This window comes from Petromyzon marinus, chromosome 48, assembly GCF_048934315.1.
Source record: "Petromyzon marinus isolate PM22_M1 ecotype Great Lakes invasive population chromosome 48, UKy_Petmar_22M1.pri1.0, whole genome shotgun sequence".
Classification (NCBI taxonomy): domain Eukaryota; kingdom Metazoa; phylum Chordata; class Hyperoartia; order Petromyzontiformes; family Petromyzontidae; genus Petromyzon; species Petromyzon marinus.
Window position 1 is genome coordinate 7,905,976 of NC_133714.1, and position 18,815 is coordinate 7,924,790.

The 18,815-nt window shown below is 55.3% G+C and overlaps 1 protein-coding gene across 1 annotated transcript in view; it reads right to left on the minus strand.

Annotated features, from left to right (window-relative positions):
• LOC116952741 (voltage-dependent L-type calcium channel subunit alpha-1D-like) overlaps positions 1-18,815 on the minus strand; it is a 71,486-nt gene that overhangs the window by 2,360 nt on the left and 50,311 nt on the right. The window contains 10 exon segments of the mRNA XM_076074508.1: positions 536-682; positions 2,536-2,648; positions 4,916-5,017; positions 6,472-6,574; positions 7,237-7,333; positions 9,977-10,104; positions 11,581-11,740; positions 14,229-14,320; positions 14,846-14,911; positions 15,792-15,938. Coding sequence (XP_075930623.1) covers positions 536-682; positions 2,536-2,648; positions 4,916-5,017; positions 6,472-6,574; positions 7,237-7,333; positions 9,977-10,104; positions 11,581-11,740; positions 14,229-14,320; positions 14,846-14,911; positions 15,792-15,938 — 1,155 coding nt within the window.

Genomic DNA, 18,815 nt, shown 5'->3' on the forward strand with positions numbered 1-18,815 from the left:
TCACCACGCTGGTCATTGCGACTCGGTGAAGGGGAGGGGGTGTGTTTGCGCGCAGAAGAACAATGCGGGAGCGGCGGTGTTGCGGTCAGCGCACACTGCGCTACAAACCCACCGACCCGAGTTTGATTCCTGCTCACAGCCAACATCGGTCATGGCCCTCCCTTCGCTCAACTCAGCCTTAAATGAGTAACTGGTGTGGTGGCGAAACATCAGCATCGGGGAGACAATGGGGGCCAGGCGTGGTAATGGCCACCCGTCCCACCGTGCGCCGTTCAGGCATTCATGAGCGCTCGCGAAGAGCACTTGCCCCGACGCCCTGTTAAGGTTACAGGGGGCCTTTGCTCGCAGGATCACGATGGATTGTTCTGGACTGCCCTCTACTCCCCACACCTATTACACCCGCCTTTCTCGTACAGCCTGTTAAAGGCTATCCAGGGCATTTTTGTCTTGTGTGTGTAGAGCGCTTGCCAACAGCACTTTCCCCAACAGCCTCGGCAGGCCACTTTGGTGGTCACGCCGATTCTGCTGCTCTTACCCTCGTTAAAGCCTGGCCTTTCTCCTCCTCATCCCCAACCTCCTCCATCTCCTCGTCCGCGCTGTCTTGGTCATCTTCTCCCGGGATCGTCCCTGAAATGGCTCGCTTCACCGTGGGGGTCAACTCCTGACGACTCCTCAGCCCGGCCTGGGAGCAGCCGGCAGGAAGGAGGAGACCTCTGACTGGTCACCAGCCGGTACACTCAACCACCCAGAAGCAGAAACCATCAGGGTTTACCCAGCGACCACCAGGGTTTACCCAGCGACCATCAGGGTTAACCCAGCCACCATCAGGGTTTACCCAGCGACCACCAGGGTTTACCCAGCGACCATCAGGACCCAGCCACCATCAGGGTTTACCCAGCGACCATCAGGGTTTACCCAGCGACCATCAGGGTTTACCCAGCGACCATCAGCGTTAACCCAGCCACCATCAGCGTTAACCCAGCCACCATCAGGGTTTACCCAGCGACCATCAGGGTTTACCCAACGACCACCAGGACCCAGCGACCATCAGGACCCAGCGACCACCAGGACCCAGCGACCATCAGGACCCAGCGACCATCAGGGTTTACCCAGCGACCATCAGGGTTTACCCAGCGACCACCAGGGTTTACCCAGCGACCACCAGGGTTTACCCAGCGACCATCAGGGTTTACCCAGCCACCATCAGGGTTTACCCAGCGACCATCAGGGTTTACCCAGCGACCATCAGGGTTTGCCCAGCGACCATCAGGGTTTACCCAGCGACCATCAGGGTTTACCCAGCGACCATCAGGGTTTACCCAGCGACCATCAGGGTTTACCCATCGACCATCAGCGTTAACCCAGCGACCATCAGGGTTTACCCAGCGACCACCAGGGTTTACCCAGCGACCACCAGGGTTTACCCAGCGACCATCAGGGTTTACCCAGCGACCATCAGGGTTTACCCAGCGACCATCAGGGTTAACCCAGCGACCATCAGGGTTTACCCAGCGACCATCAGGGTTTACCCAGCGACCACCAGGGTTTACCCAGCGACCACCAGAGTTTACCCAGCGACCATCAGGGTTTACCTAGCGACTATCAGGGTTTACCCAGCGACCATCAGGGTTTACCCAGCGACCACCAGGGTTTACCCAGCGACCACCAGGGTTTACCCAGCGACCATCAGGGTTAACCCAGCCACCATCAGGGTTTACCCAGCGACCATCAGGGTTTACCCAGCGACCACCAGGGTTTACCAGCGACCACCAGGGTTTACCCAGAGACCACCAGGGTTTACCCAGCGACCACCAGGGTTTACCCAGCCACCATCAGGGTTTACCCAGCGACCATCAGGGTTTACCCAGCGACCACCAGGGTTTACCCAGCGACCACCAGGGTTTACCCAGCGACCATCAGGGTTAACCCAGCCACCATCAGGGTTTACCCAGCGACCATCAGGGTTTACCCAGCGACCATCAGGGTTTACCCAGCGACCATCAAGGTTTACTCAGCGACCATCAGGGTTATCCCAGCCACCATCAGGGTTTACCCAGCCACCATCAGGGTTTACCCAGAAACCATCAGGGTTTACCCAGCGACCATCAGGGTTTACCCAGCGACCACCAGGGTTTACCCAGCGACCACCAGGGTTTACCCAGCGACCATCAGGGTTTACCCAGCCACCATCAGGGTTTACCCAGCGACCATCAGAGGGTCCTGCTGCTACATTGGGCTTTTATTTTATGATGTTTTCAGCCAATATACGAGTTGTTTTGTGCGTGTGGGCAAAAAAAAAACCCGAAGCACCCGGAGAAAACCGGCACGTGTGAGGGGGCAACACTCGATCCCCGTACACGATTAGTCCACTGCCTGTAACCGCCGTCTCCTGGCGAACCAGGGCACGCACGGCTCCTCCTCGACGCCCAGGGGAACGGGGGGGGAGCTTCACGACAACATCCGTGTGAGGTGGAGGTGTGGCAGTGGGAGGAGGAAGAGGGAGTAGGGGAGGAGGTGGAGTGGGAGCGTGTTTACGCGCAGCATGACGGCGTTGCTGAAGGTCCCCTGCTCCTTGCGCTGCCTGAACTTTCGGAAGTAGTCCTGGATGAGGAAGGAGGCGTAGAACATGCCCACCGTCACCTCGTCATCTGTCTCGCACGCGCAACGACGCCGTTAATTGAAGACGTGCGTTGCGGGCTCTCGCGACCGGCGTTGTGATTCGTGACACTTTTTTTTTGGGGGGGAGGGGGAGGTCAGACGGTCACCGTGAGTAAAACGCTGTTGTCGTTACACCCTCTTCCACCCGACACGGCCCATCGATAAAGTTGTAACGCGACGATTCATTTATGGCTTGGGCAGCACCAGACGGTATAAGCAATGTGTGGCACACTGCCTGACGATGCTGGTTGTAGCTACGGGCGACACGTCCATCGCGCGGCCACCTCTGAAACCGGACATCTCTGAAGAAAGAAAGAGCCTCAGAGCCCCTCGGATTCCTCCAGCCTCGTTAAAGATTCCGATTAAATGCGTGTGGATCGCTCTCCAGCAACGCCCCGGAGCGGCCCGGGGTAGAGGGTAAAGCGGCGCGCTCTCTCGTTGGTCTGTTCACCACGTGACAACTGCGCCGGGTGGAGGAGGGGTTGCACGACACGCCAACGATTTACTTCGCACGGCGTTCTGACCCAACACGCAAAAAAAAAAACGAATCGATTACGAGCAGTCATTTACAAAATGCTGGCGAGTAAACCGTCAACCTCGTCGTCTGGGTCACGTGGGGACGTCGTCATCGCCGACCCAGCATGTTCGGGCGCGACCTTTGACCGCCATGCGATGGACATTAGCGGCAGAGCGGGAGTGTAAATTTGCGCCCGCGAAACTTCGAGGCGCTGTTTTTGAGTGTCACCATCGTGGGCGGGCATTGGGCGGGCGGCGGAGCGCTGCCCTCTGCAGCGCGAATCAAGAGGCCGCCTGAATGGACCTCGAAGGCAGTTCTGCGATATCCGCTTCTGCGGCGGCCGGTCTCCAGGCACGAGGGGGGGGGGGGGGGGTGGCCCTCAACGGATTATCCCGTCTCGTAACGTGACGCCAATAGCACGGTCGGGATAAAGTTGTCAACAAAAGCATGAAATCGGTCAGTAAGCGCGAGTTTAACCCGTAGTAGTCGGGCTTCCGTGACCAATGTCATTCATAATACAGGTTTTTTCTTTTGGGGGTCAATCTTGTATATATGTAAATGTGTCGTTAAAATCCGCCACCACCCGACACAGCCAACTAAGTAAGGGTTGTCACGTAAACAGAACGTGGCCAATTCGTCACTAGCACAGCACTAGTGTATAGTGTATTGTATAGTGTAGTATACTAGGGCAGCACTAGTGTATAATGTAGTGTATAGTAGTGTAGTGTATAGTGTAGTATATTGTATAGTGTAGTGTATAGTGTAGTGTATAGTAGTGTAGTATATAGTGTAGTATACTTAGTACAGCACACCGGTGTGTTGGAGATCCAAGCCACAACATTTAGAATCTGAGTACGACGTTTCGCCAGTAATTACAATTAGCTGCATGCGGCGACAGCCAGATTTGACAAATTTGAACATGCCAATTCGTTACTGTACTAGTAACGAATTGGCATGTTCTGTATACGTGACACTAAATCTTACAAATTGGCTGTGTCGGGTGGTGGCGGGTTTAACAACATAACATTTATATATTTACGTGATCTAACCCAAAAACCTCGATTGTGAAAGACAAAGATCCCCCCGTGTAGACTGTAGGGGCAAGTGCTGTTCGCAAGCACCTATGAAGGCCGGCACGGCACACGAAGGGGTGGGTGGCCAGTACCACGCCCTTACCGCCTCTGTCTCCCCAGTGGCGATATTTACACACCGCACCAGGTACTAATTTGAGGCTGAGTCGACCTAGGGGAGGCCCAGGACCTGCTCAGATAATCGTCACCGGTGTTGGTGGCCGTGAGCGGGAGATCGAACTCGGGTCGCCGGGTTCGTAGCGCAGCGAGGCGCGAAACGCTACGCTGCGCTACACCGCCGCTCCCCAACACACACGGACTCACAACACACACGCGCTCACAACACACGTCCAGGTCACCCGTGTGCCGTGGTGCCCATCCTGGGTCAGTGGCAATGCCGGTTCTGTGCCCGCAGAGGGCCCAGTTCACAATGATCACAGAAACGAAGGCATTCGAATTAACGGACGCCGCGCCACGCACCGTGACAATCACTCCACGCGGTGGCACGTGGTGCCACGTGGTGTAGCGCGGTGCCACGTGGTGTAGCGCGATGCAACGCGGTGGCGCGGTGCCACGTGATGCCACGTGGTGTAGCGTGGTGCCACGCGGTGGCGCGGTGCCACGTGGTGTAGCGCGGTGGCACCTCGGTGCCACGCGGTGGAACGCTCACCTCCGGCAGGCGGCACGACCTGGTCCAGCAGCGCCACGTTGGTTCTCTTCCAGAGCTTCTTCACGATGGCCCTCATCTCCTCGTTGGCCTGGTCCACGTTGCCTGACGCGGGGGTACGAGAGTGGACGGCGAGGGGAGAGACGACGCAGAGAGGAGACGCAGAGAGCAGACAGGGAGAGATACATTCCTGCAAAGGCTGCGAGATAGAGGGAAACGTTTTCCACGCTCGGACTCTGTCAGCAGCGCTTGCAGCTTCACATCCTCGTTGACCACCCCAACTGCCCACCCCTAAGGGCCACGGGGCCGCTATGCTCTGCACGAGTTCCGGATGGATTCGACGTTTCATAATATAACGCTGGCCTTTAACAAAGAACGGTCAGTGCGGTGTCCCATGACTGACAGTGCGGTGACACACAAAGCTTAAAATCCCTCCGTGTAGCCTCAACAGACTGCTGGGGCAAGTGCTGTTAGCGAGTAGCACCTATGAAGGCCGGAACGGCACACGATGGGATGGGTGGTAAACACCGCGCCAGGCCGCCTTTGTCTTCCTTAGTGGCAATGTTTACACACCGGACCGGGTACTCATTTGACAAAGATGCCCCTGTATAGCCTTTAACAGACTGTCAGGGCAAGTGCTGTTAGCAAGCACCCACCCACACACACACCACACATACACCACACACACACACCACACGCTCCTCTGCCCTCCGTTGTTGCTGGAGGGCGACTGCCTCCAACAGCCCAGTAGCAGCAGCAGCGTCCTTCACGAGCCTCCTCCACAGAGGCCGATCTTGACACCACTGGTACCGGTCATCGGCAAGTCCGCTCAGCTCCACATCATCTTGTACCACATCACTCCATCTTTTCTCTAGCACGTGCCACGTCCGTTTAGCCCCCTCTATCCGGCCAAAGAGAAGCTGTTTAGGCACGCGGTGGCTGAGCATGCGGGCTACATGACCCAGCAACATGACATGACACCAGGGGCGGAGCCAGGATTTTGACTTTGGGGGGGGCTGACTTCAATATTCTGAGATATCCAGTGTAATGTTTTCCAATGGGCGCCACAAATGTATAAATTTTTTTAAAGGATTTGAACGCAGAGTTTATTAATAGGTCGGAGCCGCTGATGTGGCTAATAAGTTCGATAAGTTCGCAAGGCTGCCGCTCAAGCAGCCTGCAGGGCAGCACAAGGTGGCAGCACAAGGTGGCAGCCTGCAGGGCAGCACATGAGGTGGCAGCCTGCAGGGCAGCACAAGGTGGCAGCCTGCAGGGCAGCACAAGGTGGCAGCCTGCAGGGCAGCACATGAGGTGGCAGCCTGCAGGGCAGCACACAAGGTGGCAGCCTGCAGGGCAGCACGAGGTGGCAGCCTGAAGGGCAGCACAAGGTGGCAGCCTGCAGCATTTTGCAGCAGCCGGATATCCGGTTATCCCGATTACCGACTTTCCCAGAATTTCAGGGGGGCTGAGCCCCCCCCCAGCCCCCCCTGTGGCTCCGCCCCTGCATGACACACCACACACAGAGACACACACACACACAGAGACACACACACACTCACCCTCCGTCTTGATTTTTAGCGAGGTCCGAACGAGCGCGAACAGCGTCGCGTTGAACCTGACGGTGCCGTCACCGCCCAGGGGCATGTTCATCATCACGAGCCTCTGACACGCGAGGAGACGCGCACAGGCCCACGCCGATCCAAATCACCACCGCTGATGGTGGTGGTGGTGGTGGTGACGAGATGTTGACTCCCTCGCCTGGTTTAGGCAGGAGGTCGTGCGTGCGATTCCATACCGACCCTGGCGGCTCTATATTTGCGCGTTCTCCCCGTAGTCGCGTGGATTTTTCTCCGGGATCCAGTGGGTTTCACCCTCCGCATTTAGAATCGACGCCGCGCGTTCAGAGTCTTCGGCTGCTTTAAATCTGCACGTGGTGATGAGCCACTTTCGTTGAGCTATCATTTGTGGCCAGGTCGCTTCTGAAAAAAAGAGCTACGTAGCTCAGTGGGCCTGACCTCAGCCTCAGATGAGCACCTGGTGCGGTGTGTAAACACCGCCACTCGGGAGACAAAGGCGGCCGGGCGTGGTGCTGGCCACCCACCCCCTCGTGTGCCGTGCCGGCCTTCATAGGTGCTGATCGCTAACAGCACTGGCCCCTAGAGTCTGTTAAGGCTATACGGGGGATCTTTGTCTTTGTGCACGTGAGCATCTGTGCGTGTGTGTGCGCGTGTGTGTGCACGTGTGTGTGTGTGCACGTCTGTGTGTGTGCACGTGTGTGTGTGTGTGTGTGCACGTGTGTGTGTGTGAGCATGAACGGCCCTCACCTTGCAGGCAACACGTTGGGGACAGAGTTTCCCGAATCCCAGCGGGGGTTGGATGTGACGCAGCAGCATCACCAGGTCCACGTGCTTGATGCGACCCCTGCGGTGGAGTCGTTCGGCAAGAATAGCAGGCCAGTGTGTGGGGTGTGTGTGCGCGCACACCGGAGTCGCGGTCCAAATTTGCCAAAATTCTAATTTGTACATTACCTGAATGTAATGACAGTAGTCAACCTGCAGTGAGAATGGACTAGTGGCCACGGGAGGTAATGACAGGGGAGTCAGCCTGCTGTGCGAATGGACTAGTGGCCACGGGAGGTAATGACAAGCCGAGTCAGCCTGCTGTGTGAATGGACTAGTGGCCACGGTAGGTAATGACAAGGGAGTCAGCCTGCAGTGCGAAGGGACTGGTTGCCACGGGAACGATCGAGAATAGGAGCGTGGCCAGGTGACGGAAGAGGACGGTGGAGTCTGCTGGTGGGGCGAGCGTCTAGAGTCAGCGAGAAGGTTCGGGAATGGGGGCATGGCCTCGGACCGTATATAAGGGAGATGCGCGGGAGACCCGGGGCTGTTGCAGTGGGTGTTCGCCTGTTCGAGTGAAAGTGTCTCTACAATAAATAAACCATCCCAAGGCAAGTGTGTCAAGTCGTCATTACATGAACATTACTCAATTAGCATCACGCACATTAGCAGCAGCACTCATTGGTCTGCCCCTGCTGGCAGACTCAATGCCCCAGGCCACTGTTGCAAATGAGACTCACCCTGGTCCCTCGCCTAGTTAGCTGCTCACACAAAAAAACAACCAGGACTTGCACTCACTCGCTCGCTCAATCGTTTACCAACTCACCCTCCAACTCACCCACCCATTCATTCACTCACTCACTCACTCATCCACTCATTTATCCCCTCATTTATTCATTCACTTACTTGCGCATTTGCCAATCAACTCACTCACCATTGCAAATGAGACTCGGTGCTGGTCGCACCTTAAACTCACTCGCTCACCCAACATCTCAACCACCCACCCTTTCACTCACTGACTCGCTCACCCACCATCTCGCCCACCAACTCACTTACTAACACATCCACTCACCCACTCACTTACCCACTCACTCACTCACTCACCCACACACTCACTCACTCACCCACACACACACTCACTCACTCACCCACTCACTCACTCACTCACCCACTCACTCACTCACCCACTCACTCACTCACCCACATACACACTCACTCACCCACACACACACTCACTCACCCTTTCACTCACTGACTCGCTCACCCACCATCTCGCCCACCAACTCACTCACTAACACACCCACTCACCCACTCACTCCCACAGCATCTCACCCACCTTCTCACTCGCCCAGAATCTCACCCACTCACTCACCGACTCACTCACTCACTCACCCTCTCACTCACCCACTCACTCACCCACTCACCCTCTCACTCACCCACTCACTCACCCACCCACCCACTCACTCACCCATCCACCCACTCACTCACGCACTCACTCACCCACTCACTCACTCACCCACTCACCCACTCACTCACCCACCCACTCACTCACCCACTCACCCACTCACTCACCCACTCACTCACTCACTCACCCACACACTCACTCACTCACCCTCTCACTCACTCACTCACCCACTCACTCTTGCAATTGAGATTCGGTTCTGGTCTGGAGTTGTCACCTGGTTACACAAAATCGACTTGACAGACACCCTCGAGACTCATCTCAAGTGTTTTAGATTTTAAGCCTTCGTGACTGCAAGGATCCATACTCTTTGGTTCTATTCGGTAAAGTCACGTAAAATTATAAAACAACAAAAAAAATAGAACCAAAGAGTATCATCTCAAGTGTCCGGTGGAAATACTTAAGAGGTGGTGACGTCAGAGCTGAGGGTGAGGGAGCACCAGGTGAGCGTGGAGGTGAGAAAGAGGTGTGAGTGTGTGAGAGAGGGGGAGAGCGTCATACACAGTGGGTGTGTGAGTGAGTGAGGGCGAGTTTTGTGGGTGGGCAAGTGCTTGAGGAGAGTTTGCGAGGAGTTGAATCAATGGGCTATAGTGATTGAGTGAATGGTTTTAAGTGAGTGAAGGCGTGAGTGGTATTGAGTGAGCGACTGAGTGAATGAATGAGCGAGTGAATTAATGAACACGGAGGTCAGTGTGTGTGAGCGTGCGCGTCGGTACGAATGAGAGCATGAGGGGGCGAGCGAGTGGTTTAGGAATGGTCTAGCGGGTAGTTAGTTGAGGGAGATGTTTAGTGATCGAGCCGGTAAAGTGAGTGGTTGCGCGTGTGTACGTTTAACTTCTTGTGCACCGTACGAATCCAACCGTGCTAATCAGAGGTGCGGGATTCGCCGTGATTCACTCGTGAATCACCCGTGATTCACCCGTGAGTCACCCGTAATTCATCCGTGATTCACCTGTAATTCACCTGTGATTCATTCGTGCTTCACCCGTGTTTCACCCGTGAATCAGCCGTGATTCACCCATGATTCACCTGTGATTCATTCGTGATTTACTCGTGATACACTCATGATACAATCATGATCCACTCATTATTTACTCATGATGGACTCATGATTCACTCGTGATCCATTCATGATCCACTCATTTTTACTCATGATCCACTCATGATCCACTCATGATTTCACTCATGATTCCCTCATGATCCACTCATTTTTACTCATGATCCACTCATGATCCACTCATGATCCACTCATGATCCACTCACGTGGCCTCGGGGTCGTACTCGGCCCAGCACCGCTTGAACTCGTCCAGGTGGTGAGGCCCCAGGATGGACCAGTCCCTCGTCAGATAGTCAAAGTTGTCCATGATCACCGCCACGAACAGGTTGATGATCTGGCGGCGACGGGACGCACAAAACCCATTTCCCATTACCGGAGCGACGTTGACTTTCCTCCGTCGGACCGAGCCGGCCCGGGTGTTCCTCAGCGGTTAAACACGTGGGCTTTCTCGTGACCAAGCTTATCCATAACAGAGGTGTTTGTTTTTTTTGTGAGCGAGTGAACGGATGAACAAGGCAGTCGCTTGTGCGGTGACTCTGTCCTGCCTGCCTCTCTCGCCTCTCCCTCCCCCCCCCCCCGCTCAAAACCTGGCCACCCGTTCTGCAAGTGAACACGCGGTCCCCCCACGCAGTGGTGAAGACCTGCCTCTGGGAACCATTGCAGTGCGCCATGGTTCCCAGAGGCAGACTCTGCAGCGGCGAGCAATTGGTGACTTTGCCGCGCCCCTTTCTATTGCTGCGTACGATGGCAGCACGATGCGCCCGGAGCTCGACGCCAATGTCGAGGTCTGCCGCCGCCGCCGCCGCTGCTGTCGGCCGCGACAAGAGGGCTTCGTGGAGGGGAAACGGGGTGGTGGGAGCCACCGGCGAAAAATAATCTTGGGGGCTGCCGAATATCTTGGGGGACTTAATGCCAACTGAGAGAGCGTAAAGAAGCAATGCAGCGTACACGTTGGAGGGAGTTAAATGGTTTGATTAACAGAAATATATCTTACTTTCTTTTTTACTCTGATGAAAACATTGCGATTAGCTCAACGGACCGGCCCACCTGCCCTCGGAATGGACCGGCCCACCGGACTGCTGGGCACGTCCGTCTGGCACCGTGGCGTTCTCGCTCGTGGCGACCTCTCGCGGGACTCTCTTGTCTTTGTCCATTCGTTCCTACCCCCCCCGCCGCCCCACCATCCCAAAAAGTGATATTAACCTTCTCCGAAATTCATCCTTTCACCTTCGCCAAAAGCACGGCTCCCTTACCTTGGCATGTCTGAGTCGACGACTTTGAAAATATTTCTGCACCCGGCACATCACATCCAGTAGGGCACCGCGGTGGCTGGGAGATGTTAACTCCCTCGCCTGGTATGCAGGAGGCCGTGAGTTCGATCCTGACCCTGATGACGCCTGCTGGATATTTGGAGTTTGCGTGTCCGTATCTCTCCCCGTGGTTGCGCGGATTTTCCTCCGGGTACCCCGGTCTTTCCCTCCGCATTTAGGATCAACGTCAGCACGCGTTTTAGAGTACTTGGCTGCTACACATGTCCACGTGGGTAAGCCACACCGTTGAGTTACCATTTGTGACAGCCAGGTCGCTTCTGAAAAAGAGCTACGTAGCTCAGTGGGCCTTACCTCGTAAAATAAAAACAGCAGAAGTTTAGTCGTATACCGCTCGCAGTGGCTGTGGCTCAGAGTCACGTGACACCTAATCCGGCAATACTCTCAGCGCGTTCAGTGACGCATTCAATGTGCATATTCCACCCGCCGCCTACAGCCCGCGCTTTGCCCTTCTCTTCCCCTCCCGCCCGCGCGCTCCTCACCAGGAAAGCGCAGAGCATGAAGAAGCTGACGAAGTAGAGGACGGAGAAGGAGGAGCCGCAGGAGTAGGCTTCGTGGCGCGGGAGGCCGAGCCCCGGGTGGCAGCGCTGGCCGGGCATGCAGGCGAGCATGATCTCCTGCCACGCCTCGCCCGTGGCACACCTGCTCCAGTGACACAATCACGGTCGGTCGGACGGTCAATTTAACCCAGTGGGTTCTTCTTCTGAAACCTGGGGTTTGGTGATAGGCATGTGTGAGTCTTTGGGTCTATGCGTTAGTCTATGGGTCTATGCGTGAGTCTATGGGTCTATGCGTGAGCCTATCAGTCTACGCGTGATTCTATGGGCATATGCGTGAGTATATGGGTCGATGCTTCAGTCTATGGGTCTATGCGTGAGTCTATGGGCCTATGCGTGATTCTATCGGTCTATGCGTGAGTCTATGGGTCTATGCGTGATTCTATGGGCATATGCGTGAGTCTATGGGTCTATGCGTGAGTCCATGGGTCTAAGCGTGAGTCTATGGGTCTATGCGTGAGTCTATGGATCTATGCGTGATTATATGGGCCTATGCGTGAGTCTATGGGTCTATGCGTGAGTCTATGGGTCTATGCGTGACTCTATCGGTCTATGCGTGATTCTATGGGCCTATGCGTGAGTCTATGGGTCTATGCGTGAGTCTATGGGTCTATGCGTGAGTCCACAGGTCTATGCGTGAGTCTATCGGTCTATGCATGAGTCTATGGGTCTATGCGTGATTATATGGGCCTATGCGTGAGTCTATCGGTCTATGCGTGAGTCTATGGGTCTATGCGTGATTCTATGGGCCTATGCGTGAGTCTATGGGTCTATGCGTCAGTCTATGGGTCTATGCGTGAGTCTATGGGCTTATGCGTGCGTCTGTGGGTCTCTGTGCGAGCCTGTGGGTTTCTGAGTAATGAGTCTGTGTGTCTCTGTGTGATGAGTCGCGTGGGTCTGTGTGGTGAGTCTACGATTCTCTGTGTAAGTCTGGAGGGTGCTCTGTGTGATGAGTCTATGGGTCACGACTGTGAGTCTATGGTTCTCTGTATGAGTCTATGGGTATGTGTGAGTCTCTGGATTCTTTGTGTGATGGGTGCGAGGTGTCCTTTCTGGGGGTGCGAGGAATGGCCAGATCTTTTTAGGAGGTAAAATCATAGAAAACACAAATTAAGCACAGGCACGTCAGTTACAAATTACTTATTAACATTATTACATTTTTTTTCTTACGATTGAGAACCAAAGGGTTCTGCAGGCTGCAGTAAAAGTTAGGAACCACTGCTCTAACTAAAACTAGAGTATAACACGATTTTGTTGTTGTTTACTTGACCGAGTAAGGTCCCCACTGAACTACCACGCAGCTCTCTTTCAGAAGCGACCGGGCGAGCACAAATGACAGCTCAACGAAGTGGCTCATCATCATCGTCGACGTGTGGGAATTTTACAGCGGCCAAATAGTCTAAACGCGTGGTGACGTTGATTCTGAATGTGGAGAGGGAAAAAACCGGAGGACCCCGGAGAAAAGAAAAAAAACACGCGACCACCGCGTGGAGAAAGACAAACTCCAAATATACAGCACGTGTCATGGTCGGGATCGAACCCACGACTTCCTGTACACCAGGCGAGGTAGTTAACATCTCCTAGCCACCGTGATGATGATGAGAGAGACAGAGAACAAGCAAACTCCAAATACACAGCAGGTGTCATGGTCGGGATCGAACCCACGACCTCCTGTATACCAGGCGAGGTAGTTAACATTTCCTAGCCACCGTGATGATGATGAGAGAGACACGCAAACTCCAAATATACAGCAGCAGGTGTCAGGGTCGGGATCGAATCCACGACCTCCTGTACACCAGGCGAGGTAGTTAACATCTCCTAGCCACCGTGATGATGATGAGAGAGAGACACGCAAACTCCAAAAATACAGCAGGTGTCATGGTCGGCATCGAACCTACGACCTCCTGTATACCAGGCGAGGTAGTTAACATCTCCTAGCCACTGTGATGATGATGAGAGAGAGAGAGACACGCAAACTCCAAATATACAGCAGCAGGTGTCAGGGTCGGGATCGAATCCACGATCTCCTGTACACCAGGCGAGGTAGTTAACATCTCCTAGCCACTGTGATGATGATGAGAGAGACACGCAAACTCCAAATATACAGCAGCAGGCGTCAGGGTCGGGATGGAACCCACGACCTCCTGTACACCAGGCGAGGTAGTTAACATCTCCTAGCCACCGTGTCTCCTGGTCAGTCGGTCAGTCAGTCAGACAGTCGGTCGGTTGGTCCGCTTGGACAGCTGATGGTCCGTTGCGTTGGTCCGCGATTGCGTCTGCGCATGGCCTGGCTCTCATTGACAGCGGCAGGGCGCTGACGCGCGAGGGTTCGGCAGGGCGCGGAGGCATCGCCGATGCCGCTGTATGCTGCCGCATTGCCGGCGAGGCTCAACGAGGACGCTCGGCGGGCCTCGGCGACCCTCCCCGCCCTCAAGACGAATCGGCTCGTCTTAAAATATCGAAGAAAAACACCTCGAGTGGCATCGCGAGCCAGGGCGGGTCGGTGGCGACGGAGCCGCAACAGCGTCGCGGAGGCCACTGAGGGACGGAAGAGTTTGGCAGTCGGGAGTCACCTGAAGAGGAGGAGGATGGACTGCAGGAACGTCTGGAAGTGGTTGTTCCTGTTGATGTGCGTTCCGTCTTGCAGCGCGATCCTGCCGAACAGCTGTCCACAGACACGGCGGGAACGCGGGGGGGGGGGGGGGGTTGCCGTGGCGACGCTCGACCGGGAGCTTCGATGGGAAGTGTGGCTGGGGCGATCAAGTCGATCAAGTCGATCGGTTGGCAAATGAGGTCGCAATCCGCACATTTATATTTTTTGTCGGCAATAATTTAAAAGCGGAGCGCCGCCTTCCCACATTCGCGCCTTGCGAAGGTGGGAAACCCCCGTACGGCCCACCGCGGCCGGGCTGATGGTACTGATGATGTGACCAAGCCCCGCCTCTTAACCTCCCGTCCACTGGCACGCGCGGGAACGGAGGCGGCACTTTATTCCCGGACTAGTTTTTCGCGCGATCCGATTCGTTGAAGGATGGAAACGATAATCTGTCGAGTAACAGATCCCTTAATTAATCGGACAGTTGGTTAACTGTACAGCTTTAATAGTCGAACAGCTGACGAATCGGACAATTGATTAATCGTTTAGCCGTAATCAAGGCCTCGTGCGTAGAGCCATGCGGGACCAACTCGCCTGCATGCCGATGACGGCGTAAATGAAGAAGAGCATCGCGATGAGGAGTGAGACGTAAGGAAGCGCCTGTGGGGACAAGGAGACACAGCGGCATTCTGGCAGGAGCAACGAGAACAACAACGGTCGCCATTTGCCACAAAATGGCGGTGATGTTCCTCCGCGTGCTCCCGTTTCCTCCCACGTGGGAACACTCATTAATTGGCTGATACCACCTCAGTATACAGAGGAGTGCGGAGCTTGGGGAATCATTGGCTCCGGCTTACCGTCTTGCTACTGTCTTCCCCTCCTTTTATCCTTGCAGCAGCGGCGAATTCTGGCTATCGCCATTGAAGAAAGACGGTCACTTGCATCGCGCGCTTTCAGATGCGCTTCTGCGGCCGTCTGGTACGCTCTTCCTTCCCGATATTAGGAAGCCACTGGAGCTACGCATTTTTTTAGATTGAAAAGTCATTTCTTTAGAGCTGCTTTTTGGTGTTTAATTTGTTGTCCTTCCCCTGCACCTCCGTTTAGTGCGGTTGGATACGTATGGTGCAAAGAAGTTCAACATACGTACATGGAAACAGGAAATGATAACGGAGGTCATGATGATTATTAAGGTGATGGTAAATGTGGAGGTTGAAGTCTATGATGATGATTATTCCGGTGATGCTGCACATGGTGATGACGCAGGTTATGATGGTCCAGGAAATAATGACTGAATTGGTGATAATTTTAATGATAATTTATGTTGTGGTGGTGGTAATGATGATGACGATGGTGGTGCAGCTTATGATGATGATTTGGATTTATGACGATGTGCATGATGACAATCCTCAGTTATCATGAGCCGTCCTCTCTCTCTCTCTTCAAGAGCGAGAGGCGGTGGCGGCAGTGTAACGAGTGGAAATGTGACCATTAACCCCTCCCCCTCCTGCCACCACCCGCGTCGGCCGGCCCATCGCCGCACCTGGAACGACTTGAGGAAGGTCCAGAGCAGCGTGCGGATTCCCTCCCCGCGGCTCAGGAGCTTGACGAGGCGCAGCACCCGGAAGAGGCGGAAGAACGTGATGGAGAAGCGGTGGCGCTCCTCCTCCACCCCGGCGTGGGGGTCGCGCTGGCGGGAGCAGCGCATCGCGGCGTCACCGCGACGTCACCACGGCGACACCGACGGCGTCACGGCGACGTCGCGGCGACGTAACGACGACATTGCGGCGACGTCACGATGACGTAACAAGACGTCACCACGGCGTCACCGACGGCGTCGCGGCGACGTCGCGGCGACGTCACGGCGACGTAACGACGATGTAACAAGACGTCACCACGGCGTCACCGACGGCGTCGCGGCGACGTCGCGGCGACGTCACGGTGACGTCACGACGACGTAACAAGACGTCACCACGGCGTCACCGCGACGTCACCACGGCGACACCGACGGCGTCACGGCGACGTCGCGGCGACGTAACGACGACATTGCGGCGACGTCACGATGACGTAACAAGATGTCACCACGGCGTCACCGACGGCGTCGCGGCGACGTCGCGGCGACGTCACGGCGACGTAACGACGACGTAACAAGACGTCACCACGGCGTCACCGACGGCGTCGCGGCGAAGTCGCGGCGACGTCACGGTGACGTCACGACGACGTAACAAGACGTCACCACGGCGTCACCGACGGCGTCGCGGCGACGTCACGGCGACGTCGCCGCAACGATGTTGCGGCGACGTCACGATGACGTAACAAGACGTCACCGAGGCGTCACGATGACGTAACAACGACATCACAGCGGTTGGGGGCGACGGGTCAGCAAGCGATGGGGAAGGTGACGGGTAGAAATTAAGATGTGTCCTTGAAATAATGAGGGTGGATATACAGCACTGTACCGTGTCCTGCGTGTAACACGGTGGGAGGGCGGGGGTTTGGGAATGGGGAGCACCGAAGAGAAAAATGTAAGAATTAAAATTCACGATCCCGAAGCTCAAAAAGTGGTTGCCGACCCCTGGGCTAGTTTAATAAAGTTTAATCCATTTAGCGATTGGTGAAATGAGGCGGACCGTAACTATGCGAAGGTGTGCGTGTTTAGGAATCAAGCTGACATTTCAACCTAACAGAAACCAATCATGAATCACTATATTGGTGTTCACCAAGCCCACGCTTTTATCAACAACACATCAAGTTAGCGCCATGTTTTGCTGTGCCCACTGACACGGAAAACGTCACGATGTTTGATTCGCCAACATAAATGGCATTTATTGACGCACAAATCAAACATCTGCCATTGAAGAAAAACAGTAAAACACACACCACCACCACACTCTTTTTGGGGGTTGTAAAACAAATTACAACTTGCAAACAATGCCGGATCAGCGCAAGAGCACGTTTGGTTAAGTCCCTAGACGTGCAGGAAGCGTTCTGCAACCGATGTCAGTTCCATTTCTCGCCAACGCAGCCCCAGCTGAGTTCTTGTGCAGTAACCACGTGTTCCTATGATAATAATTACGGATCGTACAGCAGCAGCAACCTTTCATAAAAATCTCAAGAGTGAAGAAGCGATTTGGCTCAACAAGGAAACTCCTTCCGAACGGGGGGGCGGAAGTACTTGAAGGTTCCATACCGGCGAACCGGACTGTCTGGACAGCCGTTGGCAGCGAGTTCCACAGTCGCAGGAGCCAGGCGAGCGAAGGGCCCCGATCGCAAAAGGCCTCACACCGAGGACGGACACCCCCTCGTAAACAAAGACGGACGATTTACGCCCCGCTAAGCGTCATCCGCGTCGGGTATTTTAAATTTATCCACGAAACGCACCCTGGTGTCTCTCCTGTTGATGTTGTTGTTGTTCAGATTTCGTCAAAAGATGGGAGAAGTAACACGTGTTCAATTGTGGGTATGCCCTTGCACAGATGCACATTGGAAAGGCGGTGAGCCTTTTATTAGTTTTTAGTGATTTTTAGCTTGTGCAGTCATCAGTGAGCAGGCTGAAACCCATAAACTCACGGCACTTATGAACGCGGTTTATTCAATCTCAGTCGACGTGAGTTTATGGGCCTCTGTGTAAGTCACCGGTGACCGGACTGACACACACGCTTAGGAACCCGGTTTAATAACAATCAAGTCTATGCGAGTGCCTTCGGGTCTCTATGCGAGCTCATGGGTTTCTATTTGGGCCTATGGGCCTCTGTGAACGTCGAGGGGTCTCTCTCTCTCTCTATGAGTCATCCGCGACGAGAGCCGGGACCATCGACTAAAACCGCACTTCGGAACTCGGCTTAAATCGTGGGGCTGGTGGAAACGTGGATCCCTTAACTAAAAAATGGTAAAGTTTCTTTCACCTTAACCAAACGAGGCGCGATCCTTTGCGAGTGCGAGCGTGCATTGTTCGTGAGTGGGGGGAGGGGGCGGTGCAGGGGGACGGGAAGGAGGGGGGGGCCACATGTCAAAGCAACCTCACCCCCCCTCCCCCAAAAACCCTGGACAAGAAATGAAAGCACACGGGGCCTGCTGACCCGAGCTGCCCACATAGCTCCTGGCCAGCACCCAACAGGGGCACCACGTGGAGGAAGCCCTGATCAGAGGTTTCCCTTCTCCCGTCAACGCCGCCCAGGCGACACGGCGGCCTGCTGCGGCGTCGCATTTTTTGTGGTGGCGGCAAACGCGACCGCGCAGTTGACGCGGCACGCACGGTCGTTCACGGTGTCGCGCGGTTATTAAAGGTTGGGGGGCGACGCCGGGGCCGGCGGCGGAGGTAAATACGCCGCCCCACCGCGATTGGCTTGCTCACGGCGCCACCGATGCGCTTGGGAGAGGGCCTCCGCCAGAGGGGTAGCCACAGACAGCCGCTCTCAAAAATCGGTAGGCTTGATTTATCCTGGAGAAATCCGATGAGCTACGAAGCTCTTTCCCCCCCCCCCCGCCACGGACGTCCAGTAGGGGGCACGGGGTCAGAGAGAGCGAGCTGCCACCCACCGCTACGAGAGCTGCCGTGGGAAGTGAC